At 32.6% G+C, this 21,078-nt stretch overlaps 1 protein-coding gene across 1 annotated transcript; it reads right to left on the minus strand.

The window, feature by feature from the left end:
- Positions 1 to 2,808: 2,808 nt before the first annotated feature.
- On the minus strand, positions 2,809 to 19,865 carry LOC139515964 (uncharacterized). The gene is made up of 6 exons (XM_071305754.1): positions 19,698 to 19,865; positions 19,126 to 19,154; positions 17,301 to 17,326; positions 14,290 to 15,041; positions 13,182 to 13,289; positions 2,809 to 3,219 (listed from the first exon to the last, which is right to left on the minus strand). Exons 1-5 carry the CDS (start codon positions 19,752 to 19,754, stop codon positions 13,197 to 13,199), a joined length of 957 nt encoding a protein of 318 aa, XP_071161855.1. The 5' UTR covers positions 19,755 to 19,865; the 3' UTR covers positions 2,809 to 3,219; positions 13,182 to 13,196.
- Positions 19,866 to 21,078: the final 1,213 nt, after the last annotated feature.

Here is a 21,078-nt window from a genome sequence, read left to right on the forward strand (position 1 = left end):
AAGACACTTAAACTATGGGGTCACCAAAGGTTCTCAACACCTAAATAAAGTAATTCGAAAAATTAATCAGAAATAACACGATATTTTGATTTATATCAATTATATAAATCAAAACACAAAGGTTATTCCTGATTAATTTTTCGAATTATTTTATAATTAAAGGCGTTAAGAAACCTTTGGTGACCCCACAGTTTAAATGTCTATCGTAGGTACGTCGTGAACAGTGGTCGTTACAGACAAACGTTCACGTAAATTGTCCCAGTCAATGGATGATTTTAATGTGTCAATCAATGGCCACAGCTACACTGTTTTGAATTTCATTCTATATGGTCATTTTTATAAATTTACTGTGTGCAAAAGTGTAAAAGAGGTACGAAAGATACCAAATGGACAGTCAAACTCATAAATCTAAAACAAACTGACAACGCCATGGCTAAAAATGCAAAAGACAAACAAACAACAGCACACACGACACAACATAGAAAACTAAAGAATAAACAACACGAACCCCACCAAAAAACTAAGGGTGATCTCAGGTGCTCCGGAAGGGTAAATTATTATAAATTTCTTATCCCAGTAATAGATTACTTTTGCCGTATTTGACACAACTTTTTGGAATTTTTTGACTTCCAGGCTCTTTAACTTTATACTTAATTGGCTTTCTAACTTATTTTGTATCTCAGCGTCACTGATGAGTGTTATGTACACGAAATGCGCGGCTGGTGTAAAAAATCATAAATCCTGGTACTTTTGATAACTAATTATGCCCAAAAACGCACGTATAAACCAAACACTTTGATGGGAAGATAACGATTGGAATCAAGAATTCTCTCTCTCTCTCTCTCTCTCTCTCTCTAGTTATATACTGTGCTATGAAAGATTATAAATAAAATTACATTAAAAGTAAAACTAGCACGATAAGAAAGATGTCAAGCTAGCATACAAACAATTCTAAGATCTTTTAACACATTGACAGTCACAGTTATAAGCAATCTTTGAATCTTGGTATTTGAAGATCGACAAAATTAACCTTATCTAGCAGTTTATAGGATTAAACGTGTATGTATCCGGATTCCGATTAGATAAATGAAGACCCATGATGATATATGTAATTAATCCGTCAGACATGTTTATATTAAGGTGGTGATTCTAGCGAAATAAATCCTCAAGGAACAGAAGTAATAAATAACATGCTAAGAAATTTGTTTAAGCGTACACTCCAGAGAATTTGTCCCACGATTTAGTGCGATCCTGTTGTACAGCTGTGATTGACGAAGTGAATTAAGGGTTAACGTAACAGGCTATCAAAAATTAATTACAACGTCCGTGATTCAAATAAATACATATGTCAGAAACAAATTTATATAAATCTTTTTAGCGACAATTTTTCTGAGACAGCACATGTTATGAACCGGAAATCCAGTTTGTAAAAAAATATAAGAACCATCAACACATATTTAGGACTATTGTGTTACAAAAAAATGTAAGCACTTGATGAATTTCGAAACGCTTATTTGTTTTTTCCCTCATCTGGAACGCTTAAAAGAGAATATCAGAAAGCCAAGGATGTATAAGAAATGAAAAAGTTGAAAGAATTATATGACCATAAAAGACCTAAACAAATTATACCGTAATTCGTCTTAGATCAACTTTGCCCGAGGTTAATAACATCTTGCATTTTGTTTTTTTCCTTTTTGCATGTTATTACTTTTCTTACGGTCGAAGTGTTTTTTCAATGTTTGAAATAGAAAATTTATCGAAATTTATCAAAAGGTTTGAATCCGCACCAAGACTTTGACAATACAACATACTAAATCTTGTCTATTCATTTATACATTTAAATGAATGGGATAGCTTAATATTAAATTCGCATATTTTCTTGTGAGGGTTGTGCAATGATTTCCGCATCTTCAACAAGGTTGCCATAGAAGATACACATCCCAGTGCACTATCACCAAAATAGAACTACGTCGTCAATTTTTAAGTGAACGTTCTGTCATCTGGGCAACTAATGGGTACAATATGTTTTATATATTTGATCAAATGTTTGGTAATTTTAAGACAAGAATTTCTGTGCATTTTCAAGCTTTAAAAGCTTTCAGTAGCTCTCAGTAGCTCGTTTCGGTATTATTTTGATTTTTATGTTCTTGAAATACAACAATGATATTTTACAAAAGGTGTGATTGGTTGTTTTGGTTTCAAGACAATTATTGAAAAGAATTACAAGAATCTACTGAAGTTGAATAATTATTCAAACTTTATCGGTTTGAAGGCATCAGAATACAAATAGTAGCCAAAAATGATTTGTGTTAAATAAAATCGTAAATCCTTCATAACAACATTGTCAATAACATGTCTTAATTTAATACGAATGTATTTTTGAGTAGGGTGGGATGAACTTATATATTATTCAAATCATGTGGGATATTTTAGATTAAAACCTGTAAATTATATTTTATTTATATCTAAATGACGCCTGTTTGACAGATACTCAAACAATTAATCAACGATCAAGGATATGTTTTGCTATTTCTAGCAATACAATTCTTATATAGGTAGGATCTAATAGCTTAATTACGATGAAATAATAAACAAAGAGTATGTCCCCTCCTTCGTCATCTTTGAGTTCGTAACGAATTATTACACATGGGAAATTTAAAAATCCTAGATTTTTCATACACACTCGCAATTAGTTTGATATCATATTTCAATCGACAATCAGTATAATCTTAATTGTCACATAAAGTCACTAACGATAATCTGGAGACATTACCAAGGAAAAGAAGAAAATAAATCCGCAATGGACCATTACATATAGATATTTTTTTTTATTTTCCAAACATTGAATAAATAACACATTCATTATCAGTTGTCTTCCCTTGTGATTCTATGCATTGAATTGAACATTTATATCCATCATAGTTTGATTTTCCATATAACTCTATACAACCCATACAATATTTCTGACATTCCATGGTCCCTGGATGAGATTTGACTCGTTTCTGCATTTTTGCCCCGAATGTACATTTTGCACTATTTCCACTCCCACCTTTCGTTAAAGCGCAATAAGTTTTACACACTCTAGCATCAAATAGATTGCCTCCCCAGAACTCCAGACAATTGTCGCACTGTTTTACACATCTGTCGTATAATGTATAAGCTGAGACGGTGGAACAGGCCAAAACAAATACTACTAATCCAGTCTGCATTTTCTTATATCTACAAAATAAAATCGAAAAGAGGTTTAGATGTTGCTTTCACACTACTATACAATTTACAACCAATCTGTCATAGAAGTCTTAAAGCAACTAAATTAACTCTGTTTTGTTTTGTAGCTCAATATTAAGTTTTCTGTTTGGTGTTTTATGGACTGATTTTAAGAATTTTTGATCTCGATGGGTCTTTTGTAGACAAACGTGGGCCATGCGTTTAAAAGTGTAAGCTTGGTACCTTTAAAGACCTTTTCCTATTTTCTAAAAGGATATAAACCATTTGAAATAAACTCTTCAATTGAAATTAATCTTGCAAATGCAGCAATACTGAACTTCGTTATGCATTCTGAGTAGTAAAAACAAGTTACAAAAGCTTTATCGAACCCCTAATCTATATTATGCATTTCAGTAAAAACCATTAACTTGAGGTTTATGATCAAATGTACACAAAATGACAAGCTATGGTATCTTACGAATGTTTCCAGGTCGCATTTTGTAATTTGCAGACGCCAGTTCAATGACATGAATAAAAGGAGATATAGGGTATATTTCAATTAGAAGTTTATGTGAACGCTTGCTAAAAATAGCCTTCCTTATAATAACAACAGTCAACTTGTAATACGGGTTATGTCCATTTGACGGCATAACGTTAAAAGATCGATTACCTAAAACAACAACGTCACCAAGAGAACACGAAACAGCTTTTAGGAAAACGATTTTTAAACAAAACTAGTACTTAACACACCGAACTAAGATACCACGTGACTTAACATAAATGGAGTATGCAACATTGATTTTGATCAATCAAGTTCTAAAAACAGACAAATTGAATAAATATTCTGAAATGATAAATACGCAATTTTAAGATAAAAGTCACAAAATATCTCTGAAAATGTTATACGCCTTAGAACATCAAGTTAACAAATTAACATTTATATAGCTCATTGATGTTAATTTACCGGAAAATTATTCCACTGGAATGTTTCCGTATCATGTTGTGCTACAATGGAATTCTTCATTTTACACAAGTATCTGTTGTTTTGGATGTATTAAATTAACACTTTAATAATGCATTTACAGCAAATGTTTCTTTGAAGTGTTTTGTAAGTAATGATCACGATTTTGAAGTTATACCACGTGTTTTATTTACGCGTAGGTTTCTTGTACTTTAGAGTTCGGTTCTCTCGGTGAAAGCTCTCTGCTAAACAAGATTAAGCTTTCAGCTTCGTTTTTTATCTTTGGGATCTCCGAAGTTAAAACCTCAAAAGTTCCATCATATACCTCTAATTCGACAGAGCACAAATTGATCCTTTTTAATCAGCCTTGGGATGGTCTGTGGTATATATCACGCTACTAATAATGAAATTACAGAAACCACAAATATTTATTTTGATGTTTATTTTGATAGAATATTGTTATACAAGCACAAAGTTAGTAATACTTCTGTCGAATGAAATGACAGTCATAGCAGCATTCACCGCTTCATATTATTCGTACCTCTTTTGAAACCAAATCATGTCTGTAATTCAACAATCGTTTGACCTTTAATGTTCCAGTCTTTAATGCAAATATATTTTTAAAAGCAAAACTTTTCAAAACCTATTATGACAGTAAGGTCAGTCAGCGCCCCCCTTTTTTTTTTACAAAAAAAGTTCTGGATCTGCCACTGTATACGATGGACAATCGGCCGTAATTCAACAAATATCAGATGGTGGGTTTTTTTATTTGGGTTTTAAAGGATATTTTAAATAAGTTTATTGGTGTTTATACAGTCTCAACCATTCCTTCTTATCTTAATAATTACCGAGACAGAGCTTTAACATGGAAATCAAATTTACAATCTATTTACAGGTTTTCAATAAGACAAAGAACTTCCAATTGTTATTGTTAACGCAGTTTATAAAACAGTTCTTCGCATGTAAAATTAATATTCCGAAAGACATAATCTTTTTTTCACATAAATTCCATTTCGTTTTGTTGAAATGTAGGTCAAGTGTACTTTTAACCAATTTATATATTGGATGAAAGGTCTTCTCAACATACATAATTAGGTCATTTAAACTCATAGTTCACATTCATAGTCTGTAGCAGTATTTGATTCCTTCTACGGTTATAAAAACGTATATCTGTTTGGATGCATTAAAAAAATCAAGCCAGTAACGCTAGCCTTTGATATGAAGAACAGCTATAAAAGCACTGTTGCTCTGCTTCTTGTGTGTTTTATGATGTGCATGTACTAGTTTGGTGTCATGGATGGATACGTCATCCTCTTTCCCTGTCTGCTTTGGGTCTGAATGGGGTTTACAGATTAGATAATAGAAGGCAAAATGTCAAGTATTTCACGGAGGGGGGAAAAGGCAAGAAAATCAAGAATAGTAACCTAAAGTTATTATTTGTATGTCATTTGGTCTCTGGTAGAGAGTTGTCTAACATACCCTATTTTATTTTTAAAACGATAATGAAGACCCCGATAAAAGCGCTCATATACATTCGAGGTTAAAGTCATGTTTTAATTTCCGTTTATCTGACATGGGTCCTCTCTTTCTTATTCGTAAGAAAACAAAAGAGATTGGTAAAACATAAATTGATCCCATTTAATACTTTTCCATTTAGATACAGATAGCGTGACCTGACACTTGACTAAGTAAATAAAAAACATCAAAATAGACACATTATTTTATAACAATAGAATGAAATCAAATACCGCCACAGACTATGAATAAATAATAGTCTATTATAATAGAAAATGAAAATTGTAAGTTCTTTTTTATATCCCGGACAATGCCATGAAAACTGAATAAATTGAGGAACAATATCCCATACAATAATGCTACAGAGGATTTGTGTTGTCTGAAAACTTACAACATATTAGTCAAAATAATATCAGGGATGCTGTATATTTGTCTTATCAATACAGACACTTTTACTTCTAAAGTAATTGTATAGAATGCACTATGAAATACCAAATAAGGAAAGGAAAGCCTGGCGTGACATAGAGACATGGTAAATGTGCTTTCTGATATAATTTTACCTTTGTCATCACATAACAAAATTGCCATACTGGTATTACATAACAAGGGCTTTGAAATCAAACTGTCTCTAAATGTTTGATATTATAGGATTGTCGCTTTGCATAAAGTAGCAAAATCCTACTTATACTATAGAAAAGAAAAAAGAAAAAAAAGAGAATATGGGACAGCATTCCCATAGACAGCACGTACAAACAACAGTTGATGGAAAATTGCATGAATAAGGACATGGAAATTAAGATGAATATTATTATTTTTTTTAATTTTCACCACTGATGTTATAAAGACAATAGCGTATTTGTAATACAAGAGGGGGTCCTGATCCCGAAATCCCGTGCTTTAAAACACGAAATCCCGAGGTCCCGAATTTAAATAAATTTAAATCCCGACATCCCGAATGACATGAGTAAATACAACAACCTGAATGGAAACGCCATTTTACGATCTTTCAAGAACCATAACTCCTGAACGGTAAAAGTCAAAATTCATTATTGAACTTGACCTCTATTTTGTCATCCGTAACAACATATTAAAATTTCAAAAGCTTTGGTTGAATGGTTCATGAGAAAATGCACGGACACGACGGGAAACACCATTTTTTAATCTTTCAAGAACCATAACTCCTGAACGGTAAAAGTCAAAATCGTCATTATTGAACTTGACCTCCATTTTCTCATCAGTAACAGCATATTAAAATTTCGGAAGCTTTGGTAGAACAGTTCATGCGTAAATGCACGGACAACTCCATTTTTCAATCTTTCAAGAACCATAACTCCTGAACGGTAAAAGTCAAAATCGCCATTATTGAACTTGACCTTCGAATAGTTGTCAGTAATAACATATTAAAATTTTAAAAGCTTTGGTTGAACGGTTCATGAGTTAATGCACGGACAACATTTGATTGCCGCCAGCCCGCCCGCCCGCCCGCCCGCCGTACATCCCCAAATCAATAACCGACATTTTTGTCACAAAAATCCGGTTAAAAATGTTATTTCTAACAGTTTCTAACTGTTACACATTATTCTTACATCCATCAAACTATTTTTAAAAGAATCAATATGGATATTCACCTCTTCAACGGGCCATAATTGTATATTATTTATTCTTTTGATAAGGTTAAAATTCATAGTTTATTTGCAGTTTTTTCAAAAGTCAATTAAAATATTAATCATCAAAGTGTCATAATCATGTACAGAGGGAAGATTTTAGAATTACATCTTGAATACAATAAATAATTCAACAGGGAAAAGAGTTACGTAAAGAAAACCACGTGATATCATTCCATTTTTTTTTAACTGCAGCAAAGCAGTAAATACGCGCGTGTCCCCCCTAATACAGTCAATGGAAATCTTTTCAATACAAATATGGGATTTATTTATCTATCCAACCAACTTATACTATAGAACAAAAACCCTACGGAAGAAAAATAAAATAGAATGCGTTGATTATAATTCTTCTACATGAAAGTGCACACGAACTAATTCGAAGTCGGCATGTTTTCTTTGTTAATAATTTGGCAACTATTTTGTGCATATTTAGGATAAAATAAATAAGTTACATTGTAAGCCAATTATTTGAATGAGAACTTTTTCTGGTCGGAGAAAAGGGTTAGAAAAAAAGGGGGCGATTAATTTCTCTGGCACTGGAATGCATTTAGCACATTATAGCGTTATAAATTAAGCCTAAGAATAGTTCCACTCAATATGAAGGGAACAAACAATATTTACTAATCTGGCGAGAGACAAGGAGTACTTTTTGGCAGATTGGATATCCTTTTCAATTGTTGCAATATGCATGTTCGATTTAATTTACGGATGCGCGTAGTTAAACATGCACTATAGTGTCACACTCATCATTAAAGAATCTCGCATCGTTATATATATATATAGAAAGGCGGTTTAAATCCATTTTTCTTAAATTCAGCATAGATTAACAATAAAATGTGTAAAACTGTAAATGATATAAATAGTGACAAAATAAAAACTTAGTCGTAACAACTATTTCTTTAATAAATGAACGTGAAAAAACGGTCAGAACTATGGTTGTTGCTAACTGGGATGTATCATATCAGTTCAACTTGCATCTCTCCTTGTACGTGACCTTTATACGTGTCCAATCAGATAGGGCGTGACTGTTGATCTGAGGTTCCTGTCAGCAAGTTTATAGGGAGATTCAAGGGAGGCAAGCCGGGTATAATTTACAGTTTCAGCTTGTTAAAATCTCGTACCCATAACATAAATCAGATAAAAAGTCTGATCCATAATAACACGCGTGCTCGTAAAGCTCAATTGTGTATGGCGAAATCTGAGAACCGTATATTTTAATAAGTTTGTAAAGACACTGATTTGCACGGCATCACACGCGTTTTGAGCAAGGGTTTGCTTTTCCGTGTTATATTTTTTTTTATATATATATTACTAAGTTTTCGGTTTATTTTCCTTTTATAATTGTGTTCTTGTTATAACAAACCATTCGTATACAATGAGAACGATTTATACGTGCCTTTTCTTTGAAATCAAAGATTTTAATTGAAAATACAATGCAGTATGGAACACGGAAAAAGGTTCACTTTTTCCCCTGTAATAAATATTTTCAGAAGAATTTCTATATTTTCAGTAAAGTTGGCTTTAATAACATAAATAGTTCTTATTGTTATGCACTAGATTTTGATAATTGATGTCTCTTCAGTAATGCTCCAAACTGAAATATTTGATAATAATCCAAAACCTAATAAAGACATAGGAACGGTTGATCAAAACTAAAGGGAACTAAAGTAAAACCAAATCCGGACAAGGATCCAGAGTTTGGATGATGGAGATAAAATCTTTAATTTTAAAAAATGTGTTACAGTAAATTGAAATCTAACAATATCCGTGTTGTATTGCTACGAAGATTATTACACTATACGTGCATCTACTCTAAAAAAAAATTATCAAAACTAACTGTCACACAGAAAAGGGGTCCCATGTGAGAGATATGCGTTTCTTAAACTGAAATAACCTCTATCGGGAACTTGCAAGACGAAATATAAGTAAAACATGAAGAAAAGACAAAAAAATTAAACTTTTTTGTTTTACCAAAGATGACCATGATTAAGAGTATCTTTGTAGCATTTATCATTTCTGAAAATTAAATTGAATACAGTGAATTTAATTTAAATACTGAAAATTAAATTAAATACATTAAAAGCTAGTGTATATTCTTTTTAAATTTCCTCAGTTTTTAATGTACCATTTAAACTTAGCCCAAAAATGTGTTTCACATCTATAGTACAAGACTTACCGTATAAGATCAGTGTCAGTCGACCAAAATTGAGTTCAGATGAGATTTTTGTTATTAAATACTTGAACATTGATCTAAAGACCAATAAGATGATATTCATTCCTTTCCGCTACGCGTAATCAAATATTAAACCATGCTTCTTATTGGTTATTAACTAATTACGCAAAACACCCATCTTTCTTAATCTGTGTATTGCATATTAATGAAAATTAATAATTCAACTTTTTGTTATTATTCGTCCTTTTTTGTACCTTGAGCAATGATTTGTTTTTGTTTGTTTTATGTTTAATTATGGACTTGATTACGCAAACCATTGATCACGCATGTATTTAATCTTCTCTTTTTACGCATTGATAATTAAATCGTCGATCTATTTTGTTTCTATTTTGCTAAAGCAAAGATTTGTTTTTATTATTTTTAACTATTTAAATGTATTGGGCTGTCAATGCCTTCTGTTCTATCCATCTCTCTCTCTCATCTTTTATTTTTGGATAGACAGCAAAAATCTATATTTCTATTGAATTTTGTTTTGTCAGGCTTTTATTTTTATATTAGAAAACAGGGGCGGGGATGCAAACAAATGGTTGCCCCTACATCCCTCCGCAAAAGTAATTAACTAGTCTCCGCCGCTATTATTAATTAATTACACATAACAACTAAAATCAACTACGTTTTTCATAACGTTTACTTTCATAACCGAAGATGATAATTTACTAAAGTAATACTTTTATTTAACTAAATGAACTTCTGTTTCGAGAAAAGATTCAGTGCCTCTGAACTAATTAAAATCTTGTAGCGAGTATATGGTAGAAGACAAGGACAAATCAGTGTGATCCGTAAGCATCTATCAATTGATTCCGACAGGAAGAAACTGTCTCTAGATTCTAGAATACATTACCATAAGGAGAGGAAGTAGACAACTAACTAGTCACCGGAGTCTAAAAGACGTGCATGAAAGCAACAATTTTAGTTCATAGAAACCCCCGCTTTCTAAAAATAAGATGACAACTAAGGCCAATAACTCTTAGGCTGTAATGTCAATTTCGACAAACTCGACCTGTTTATTACAGATCATTTCATTATTCGCGAAGTTGTGTAATTTTTCAACCTTTATGTACTCAAATAATTACAGTGTACGCGAATCAATAGCAACGAAATAAAATAAAAAGGGAGAGGGTCATTTCATCCTACAAACCCATATTTGTTCTATTTCTTATCTTTGGTAAAAGTACCGTTTACTAACTATTCACTTGGAAACTGTGTTTTCTAACATCTGGAAGTTAAATAATTCTAGAAAAAAAACCCGATTTTTTTAAAAGATTTAAACCCACCTAAGAATAATACGAACAACTAGTAGAGGATTAAACCTTGTATGTTGCTTTAAATGTCGTATACTTATTTTCTTCACGTGCACCTACATATACTTTACTCTTTTATTATATTAAAATCCCAATTGGAAGGTTTCTGACAGTCTGAGTGAGCGCAAATCACTGTTATCAATAGCCGACGATAAACAAGTAAGAGGTAAATAGTTATCAAGGGTACCAGTAAACTATTCAGTATTTTTTCCAACATAGATATTGCGGTTGTCCACGCTGTTATGAAAACGATTTTATATTGAACTACTTATATATATGGCATAAAAAAAAGTTGACTATTGTATGCAATCATATAGTACAACGGGTAACGAACTTTTTGAAAGGCAAATTTTTGAAAGGCAATGTGAAACGAGAAAAAAAACATAATTTCGCTAATTCTCTATTATTTATCTTGTTTAGTGCGAAACATTTTTTGAAACTGAAAAGAAAACTCGTTTGGTTAATACTATAATGAGTTTTATCACATTTTAATTATATTTGATAAATAGTTGACAATGTCAATGTGACAGTATGGTTTCCGGATAATAATTTTCACAGTATGGAATCCTTATCTCGAGGAAACAGTATTTTCTTCCGAAAGGACAAAACAACGTTCGATCAATGTACAGATTGACTGTTATAATTGTATGTGGTCATTTCACAAATCAATAGCTACAACAATGTCAGAGGCAATTCAAATCAGCGAAAGAAACACATTCATGTCCTTAATAGTTTTAATGATAACAATAATTTAACTTGATATTCCTTAATGGATACAAAACTCCGCCATGTTACTGACGTCATACTATGACCCCAAAAAAATAAAGACCAAATTTGACTGAAACGTTAAAAACTATAGAAATATAGAAAATATTGAATTTTGGCTATGGTGTATTAGTTTTTTAGTTACAAGGAATTCCACCAATGATGTGCAAGAGTCCCTACGATACGTCAACCCTTGTCTGAATCGACAGAGGCTATAGACGAGGCGTAGGCCCAAGACCACAATTAATGACCCCGCTTTTCGTGAATATAGTTACTTTTAATTAGAGTGTATTTTTCCTTAATTTTTTTTCTTTCCCTTCCTCACTCATTTCTTAGATTTTTTTTGGTGGAAATGAAAGAAGAGAGGTGAAATAAATTTTTGGATATTGTATTTTAACTTATTTTGATTTGGAATGAGTGATTAGGCCAAGTGCAAAAAGGTAATATTACAGTTTTCGGAACATCTCTTGACTTGTCAATAGGGGTATGGATGTGTATTGGCTAAATTTGTAAAAGTGATTGTTACAATCTTTCTGAATTTTGGATATATATTTGGACTAGGACTATACATTACACACACAAAAAATTGGACAAAAGTGCATGGTGCAATTTTTGTAATGATGCAAAAGGTTATAAAGAACTGATAGAGGAATTAATTGTGGTCTGTGGCCCGTAAATGAATTCAACAGAGACTCCGGAGCTTCTTATCTCGTAATTGATTTGCTTTTATTTTAGTTCTGGTGGTCAAATATCTATCTAAAAATCTTGGTACGATAATTGTACTGTCAATAAATAGGGCCCGCATCTTAGACAAGATTAATGGTTAGTTTCGTACTGAGACATTTTTTTTTCACATAGGTCCAATTTGATGGGTACCTTTTGGGATTGCATTTTCTGTGATTAAGCATAATCCAAAAATATTTCCCATAATGACTTTCTTTCTTATAAAGCAGCACAAATTGATAATAGAAATACCTTTTCATATCGGGGAAAAGGATAGGGATGGCAGCGGGGTGATATACCCCGGAATGACTTATATTCATCTGTAGCAACTCATGCTTATTTTGTTTATTTTTTTCTTTTAATTTTTGTACACGTCTAATTCCTGCATTTAGCGTTGCAGAATATTTCTTTTCATCCTGTCTTGCACAGAAGAAAGTGCCACAAATAATTTACGCACGAAGGTCAATTCGTGCTAAAGTCATGCGTAAATTAGGCAAAAAAAACATGCGTATGTTAACTCAAAAACACATAAAAATCGGATGTAGCTCGATTTGAACGTTTTTCGTGCGGAAAAAAACGCATGATTTATGTATAAGATTCGCACAATTTTCATGCGAGGCACATTTACTATATATATATGCAAGGTTATTTATTTACAGCTCTTACCAAACCAAGATAGTCATTTTCAAAATGCCCCAATCCTCTCCCCAACCATGACCATTAGAGCTAAATGAATAATTAAAAAAGCAGATTGTTTAATACGGTTGCAAATATATTTTTGTCCTAGTGGCAATTAAGTAAAATGTACTTACCACGTTCTGTGGAATTCAAACGTCTCGGAGGTGAACGTCATTTGACGCTCCTAATGAACCCGGACTGTTCTCACAGTCTATCTTTTTTACTTTCTTCCTTTCCGCTTCCTAAAAGGTAGAAAGACAGGTTTTACTATTTCATTAACATTCAAAGAAGTTCACTTAAAAAAGAGATTCTTTATATAAAAATATTTGATAATAAAAATAACTGCTAACAACTATTGAGCCGCTTCCGATAAATTGTAACTACTAGTACTTGATTGTATATAATAGAAAAACAAAGGGTATAGGTTATCCATCCATGTCCCCCTCCCCCTCCAAAAAAAAAACCCACACCAAAACAAATGGTCAGAGTCAAATATAAATGATAAGTATGCAAGCTTTGTGCACTCAGACATTAATTCAGTTCAATGTCATGGATTTTTTTTGACGATATATGCTTTTGAATGTACTTAAAATAATACCTTGAAAATGACAAAACCAGTAAGAGCAAAGAAAAATCCCAACACACAAATATCACAAAATGGCAAATGAACACCGCTTTTATTGCTGTACTTCATCTAAAGGTCACAATGAGACCATCAACAATAAGACTGCAATGCTGCCTGATTAGATGACGAACTTATTTTCTTGATAGTAAATATAACTAGTAATGATATTGAAGAGCAGTGCAACTTGAAATTAGTCTAATACAAACATTTAGTAAAATTCGTTTATGGTGAAAACCAATTTACTGACTCAATAAAAACATTCTTATTATAGCTGACTATGCGGTATGGGCTTTGCTCATTGTTGAAGGCCGTACGGTAACCTATAGTTGTTAATGTATGTGTCATTTTGGTCTTTTGTGGATAGTTGTCTCATTAGCAATCATACCACATCTTTTTTTTTTTATATTAATCTATTCCATAACCACGAGTCCAAAAGAACTAGTTTACTTAGTAATTGTTCGTGAATAAGGGCTGGTCCAAGATTGTAAAGGGGTGCGAAATTCCTGTGTATTTCGAAACTGGATTATTTGAAGTATTATGAGATTGAAGGCCAGCATGATGTTTAAGTTATGTTTATCATTTTCTGACAATTAAGTTAATTTTCGTAGTATAATTACCAATTTCTGCATTTTTTTAGCAAACTTGGCACAAAGTTTGTCGAGTGCACTAGCTTTGAGCTTGTGTTCTAAACCGTCTACAATGGCCTGATCTCTTGAAGCATATTCATTTGGAAGCCAGATCTTGATAGATGTTGCATTGTAGTTTAGATCATCTGTACCGTAGTTCTTTCGGATATATTTCTCAAGGTCGTCCATACTGGAAAATGGTGCTGCAAAAGCTTTTCCAAAGAAGCTGGTGTATTTTCCTTTTCTGTTTCTTGAATGACTGTCAAACAGCCATATGTCAGTTCCGACTTTCATGAACAGAAGAGAATATTGTTCTATGGTGGTTAAAACTGATCTATTGGGTTTCAATTGCTGCTCAAGAACATCTCGTAATGTTGGACAACTGAAACGGAATTCGTCATCGTAACCATCTGGAGCAAACACAGGTCCTCCCCATTCGCCTGTCTTTACGGCAACGGCTTTTTGGTCTTTGACTCTAACTGGAAATTTCATTGGGAGGTCAAATATCGCAACTCTCCCATCTTTTTTGTCAGAAAACCGGAAGTCCTCTCGGAATAAACCATGATTCCGATCACCCTGTTTAATGACAGTGTCAATGTCCTTCCTTTTCCATTTGTTAACACATTTCATGGCATGGTACATGGCTGCTGTCACAGCAATGCTTGTACACTGGTTGTTCTCGTATAAGGAAGCTACATCTGCTTGGCTACAAGAACCACGGATCATTCTTTTCCAGGTAGAACCTGTGAAATATCCAATAGTTTGATTTTACGTTCCATAGAGATTACAATGAAATTTGAGAATGGAAATAGGGAATATGTCAAAGAGACAACAACCCGACCGAAAACATGTTAGAGTTATTTTACAAAACCATGACCAACAATAATTCGGAGATTTATTAAGGGGTTTAGTCATGTAATACAATTAAAAGATATTATAGGAAAAACGGTACTATTACATTTTTCCAACATTAGGTTGGCCTTTTGTGTACCCAAGGCAGGTGAAGGAAGTCAAATTAGGAGCGCTGTGGTTGGATGTAAGGATAAAATATATATTTTATTTATCTATGAATAACTGCAGTGTGTATATTTACAATAAAGTCAATATAAATTTTGAAACCTATTGAAATATTTTTTATAGAGTATTATTCGAAAAGGTCCGAAAAGACTTCCAAAATTTCAAAAATTTGGTGTAAAATGACGGTGGGCATGGATAACATAAACAAGCTCCGTTGGAAGTTGGTCATGATACTATTTGGCTTCAATTTTTAAAACAGAACAATAAATTACTAACACCACACATAAATGTTTTATCCAGGTTTTTATTATAAAAAGTGGTAGATTTAGAAAATGTTAGTATTGTTGTCTATGGCAGAATAAATAGTACCGTTTTCCCCATAATATTACGCTTCGGACTGAAAAGACATCATTTGAGACAAATATTCATTCATTTTTTTTTATTGAATTTACAAATTAATATTCTTACAATTAGAAGAATACAGTGATATGTAACATCAACCCGATATAATAATCGGGAAAGATCTTATCAACAACTGGTATTATTAGAGTGATAAAGCTACCTTATTCGTTGTTTGCATTAGTTTTCGACACGTTTTTATTACATGTTTTATTGTATTTTCGACGGGTTTTTTTAATTGTTTTTTTTTTTCTGTGACTATTGACAGTTTGTGTAATAACGATTTAAAAAAAAAGATTTAAAATATGTGTTTATCAATCCATGAGAAAGAAGAAAACTGCACCCATTTCAACCAACAAATCATGCAGAATTTCAAAGAAACAAAGATGAAATTTTTTGTGTAAAAATGATTATCAATAAATAATTTCTTAAAATTGGCGCTATAAGACGATTTTGAAATTGGCGCAAATGATACCTATGCGTTTTAAAAAGAAGTGGCACAGAAGTAGCATTGGTGCAAATAAGTTGTGGCGCAGAAGTAGCATTGGCGAAAATAAGTTGTGGCGCAGAAGTAGCATTGGCGCAAATAAGTTGTGGCACAAGTGAGTTCATTTTTGGTGCAAAACGATATCGGTCAACTGTGTTTTTACCGATTGCTAGTAAATGGGAAACAAATCGATTTCATTCAGATCCCATTTAACCGCTTCGGTGGTCTCTCCTCAAATACTGGAGATAAAAATTACGCATCCCGGCCGAGTTAAACTGAAGACTTTAAAGATGATATTTGCTGTTTCTATGCTTCTACGCGGCATTAAGGAGTAAGATTGGCCAGCCCGTAGTCATAATAATGTGTCTATAGGTAGAGTGGCATGTCTTCATGTGGAAAGTTATCTTGTTACTAGCACGAAAAACATCCGGCCCAGCGTTTCACTTTAGTGCTAGAAATAACTCTCATTATTCAGAGCGGTCATTGAAATATTTTATAGAACTTACTTTATATATAATATATCAGTGACTGATGTGGATAATGAACATGGAATTGACAGTCCATAGCAAATGCAAGTTATTTCCCCCATAATTATGTTCATTTTATACAGAAAAACGCGAAATAATGGAAAAAAATTGGGGAAAATGACGGGTTTTAGAGAATTTTCCTGTAGTACCTTTGGGTTTTGAAGCATTTTAATAAAAAAAAAAAAAAAAAATGAAGTATGATTGCCAATGACACAACTCTCCACAAAAGACCAAAATGACACAGAAATTAACAACTATATAGGTCACCGTACGGCCTTCAACAATGAGCAAATCCCTTGTATGCCAATTAAAAATGTATTATACGTCCAGTACTTACACGAAGTTTTAGTTGTGTCGCGAGTTCAGGCCAGGCAAGATAATTACAATTAATATTATCTTCCAAGATGTATAACAAAAGGACTATTGCAGAAAAAAATGAGAAGTTAGATTCTTAAATTACAAAAGTAGTAGGGGGTTCAGTGTTCACCTAACAAAAGTAGCAAAATGTTTAAATTGAATATTGAGATAAAAACCAAATTCCGCTTAATTGTATATCAGAATTGAATACTTACGCTTTTCGAAAAGAGGGTTGTCCGATCTGTAAAATATACATAAATTAGATAAGATGATACGAGATGTTTTTAATTGCGTTGTATGGTCAATTGTACTAGTACGACGTCTGATAATATCCAACAAGAGACAGAACAAGACATGAATACGCATAGCTCATGAATGTCAGTGTTGTCAGAACACAAAGTTAAAATTTTCAACATTTAAAAAAAATTCTTGAATCAGTTATTTTTTTCTTATTTCACTATATATCTTTTCCTATGCTCTATCAGTAGGACAACCGGAAGCGCCTGAGTAAGGAAAATGCACACCCGGTTGTCCTACTCATATTAATTTTTGACGTCTTGACAACTACCTATTGTTATATAACGTCAGAGTAATAAAATTACAGAATTTTTCAGAAATATACATTTTTATTTGACTTGAAATTACGTTATTTTATTGCAAAACATTGTATATTAATATTTTGTTACATAACTTGAAACTTCAATAGGAACGATCAAAGCATGATATTTGAAAGGCACGACGGTATGAATGAGGACCGACATTTGTGCCTGTCTCAAGTCAGGAGCCTGAAATTCAGTGGTTGTCGTTTGTTTATGTGTTACATATTTTGTTTTTCGTTCATTTTTTTTTATATAAATAAGGCCGTTATTTTCTCGTTTGAATTGTTTTACATTGACATTTCGGGGCCTTTTATAGCTGACGGTGTGGTATGGGCTTTGTTGAAGAACGTACGGTATTCTATAGTTGTTAATTTCTGTGTCATGTTGGTCTCTTGTGGACGGTTGTCTCATTGGCAACCATACCACATCTTTTTTTTTATAAATATTTAAGCAATAGATTCGAATTGTTAATAAGGATAGTTTTCGTTATCTTTATACATTATTATTATAATAAAGGATGGCTATTCGATTGACACCGAGCGAGGACCAAATCCTCGTTCTGGCCTATATTCATAAATAATATAGTATCTAACATAATACTAATCGGTATCGAGTTTCGTTTGTGTTGGAATACTTCAAAAATAGAGATTTTATCCAGTTTCGTTTCTTGATACCCGATTAAGGAAAAATCAAACTATTGGCAGTCAAATCACAATATCTAATCTTTACATGAGCAGAGAAAGAGGTCTTGATATGTATACATGTATAAAGACAAAAAAAAACAATTCAATATCCGGACAAATTTGTTATAGTGTCTTTTCTTCTTCATATTTCTTTTTCCGTCGGAGCCTTAAGCGTACTTCATGCTATAAATCTTGCTCATTGTTGAGGCCGTAAAGGACCATAAGCATATGTTTTATCCACAATATTTTGTCTGAGGAAAAAAGGATAACAGCTGGAAAGCATATGACAATAGTAACAATAACATATGCGCTGTAAATGAGAAACAAATAGGGAAATCGGGAATCATTCAAAAAGACATAATTATAGTGACTTTTAGAGTCAACCGAGCTATAATATAACAAATGCACGTGACATAGCCCAACAAAGACACTTACATATAATCTCTTAACAAGAATGTGTCCCTAGTACACGGATGCCCCATCCGCATTATCATTTTCTATTTTCAGTGGACCGTACAATTGGGGTAAAACCTCTAATTTGGCATTAATATTAGAAAGTTCATTTCACAAGGAACATTAATACTAAGTTTTAAGTTGATTGGACTTCAACTTCATCAAAAACTACCTCGACCAAAAACTTTAACCTGAAGCGGGACCGAGGGACGGACAAACAAACGAACAGACGAACGGACACACAGACCAGAAAACATAATACCCATGCATAAATGGTGCATAAAAAGAATAATTTACTAATTTACCTTACGGCTGGGGTCTGCGGAGTTTCATTCTGAAAGTAAAATAAACATTTTTGTATAATTGAACCGAATCGAATTGTTGTTGGCAAAGGTTTTCTATAAAAGAAAAATTAAAAAAAACTCCTTCAATTATTTTAAATTCAGAAATTATTTAGTGCGTTTATTTTTGCGATTCTCAAGGAATGAACAAAAATGCGAGTATAACTATTACGATTTCAAGAATGAATCGGATATTAAAATGAGAGTTCTTATAATCGGAAATTAAAATGCGAGTTCTTACTCACTCTCGCATTATTCGCGTTAATAAAACATCGCAATATTTTCTGAATTTCTAGTATCAAAAACAGCAGTATAAACAAAATAAATTATAATACGTTTACAAACGCTACATTAACAAAACTGAGCGTAAGTTTCTACCCAGTGTGAAAGGTGAAAGATATGTATTCCTGTCACATGTCAATATCTAACCGTAATAATTAGTTATTCCTGAAACAAAGCCTGAACGAAGACATGGAATTCTATTCATCCTTGGTAACAAATGAGAACATAAATATATAAAACTTTTAATTACATACCTTGCTTTGGTCTTTAGCACAAGAAAACAAGTTGGCCACCTTATTAAAAATTGCCATTATATCTTTTTAAGCGGTACACTTCTCAATGGTTTGACGAAAATGATAATTGTTGAAGATAATTCTAATACGCTACTGAACGGGTCGCAAAATATTTTGAGACTGACACGTTTCCAGTAGCAACGGCACAATGGGCTTGAACTTTCTAACTATGACGTTATCGTAGACTAAGCTTAAGGTAGCAATACACAGTAAGGTTTTAGGCTTCGCATTTTGGCCCCGTCGAATTTTGAAATATGAAAGTGATTGAGTAATAAAAATTATTTCTATATAGATGAAAAATAAAATATCCTTCAAAATGAGTTTATAAGAACTTAAAGATGTGTTTTTTCCATATCTATATGCCATTTTCCGCTTGACAGTTCGTATTTTCACATCCCTGTGGTCCGTAGGTCCAGAAGTTTCTGTTACGTTTTCCAACAAATATTTTACGATCGAATTTCATTTTATGAACTGAGACCCAATAATGGCGATGAAACGAAAATATTTGTGCAATTACTAGCTCCAAATACAAAAATCATTTATAGCTGTCATATTTTTGGAAATATAACTATACATAATAAGATCATGTCTGTCACGTCTTCCATAAATCTGCAAAAAAAATACAAACAAGCTGACTGGTATTGTCGAATTCACTTGGGTTTTCAAACTTTTTAAAAGATCATCCTAAAGAAAGAAATAATGGCATGTATTTGGTGATATTAGATTTCTCTTCAAAAGATAAAAGACGAGCGAGCCAGTTATTTTTCCTACGCTTTGGCCTAATGTAGGTCCCTTTTCTTGTGTTTGTACATAGACAATAACTGGTTTAGTGTTTATAAATATCAGCTGTATTTGTACGAGGCTAGGAAACAAGGTGCATGCGAGCTTTTAGCGAGCTACTACACCTGTTTCGAGCAGAGTACAAATACAGCTGATATTTAAAGACACTAAACAGTTGTCTTTATCCTGCAATTGATTCTGTATATTGTTTGTGTTTTGAAAGACACAAAAACAAACATATTAAGCATTTATTTTCGATTTGTAATCCCTCGAGGCCCCCGTAGTAATATCAAAATCACACATTACGCTGAAGACGGGTTCGCAAAAAAAGAATCTCGAATGGTCAACAACAATACATCGCTCAAGGTGGATAATTATCTATTTTAACATAACAACTAATTTTAACAGTAAAAACAAATAACAAAACATTGTCAAATTTGAAACAGAAGTGTACGAGTTGTCCTACGCTTCAGACTTGACATTCACTTTATTTCATGCATGCTGATTTGACATGGTTGATTTTGTAACACAATCATACACATTCAAGTTTTGAAATCGACAA

This window comes from Mytilus edulis, chromosome 3 (genome assembly GCF_963676685.1).
Source record: "Mytilus edulis chromosome 3, xbMytEdul2.2, whole genome shotgun sequence".
NCBI lineage: Eukaryota > Metazoa > Mollusca > Bivalvia > Mytilida > Mytilidae > Mytilus > Mytilus edulis.

Excerpts from the sequence above, each read along its gene's own strand:
- LOC139515964 (XM_071305754.1), bottom strand. The coding sequence starts at position 19,754 with ATGGCAATTTTTAATAAGGTGGCCAACTTGTTTTCTTGTGCTAAAGAC. Across the intron at positions 19,155-19,697 it reads GTGCTAAAGACCAAAGCAAG|AATGAAACTCCGCAGACCCC; the intron begins GTATGTAATTAA and ends TTTTACTTTCAG. Across the intron at positions 15,042-17,300 it reads CAACCCTCTTTTCGAAAAGC|GTTCTACCTGGAAAAGAATG; the intron begins GTAAGTATTCAA and ends GATATTTCACAG.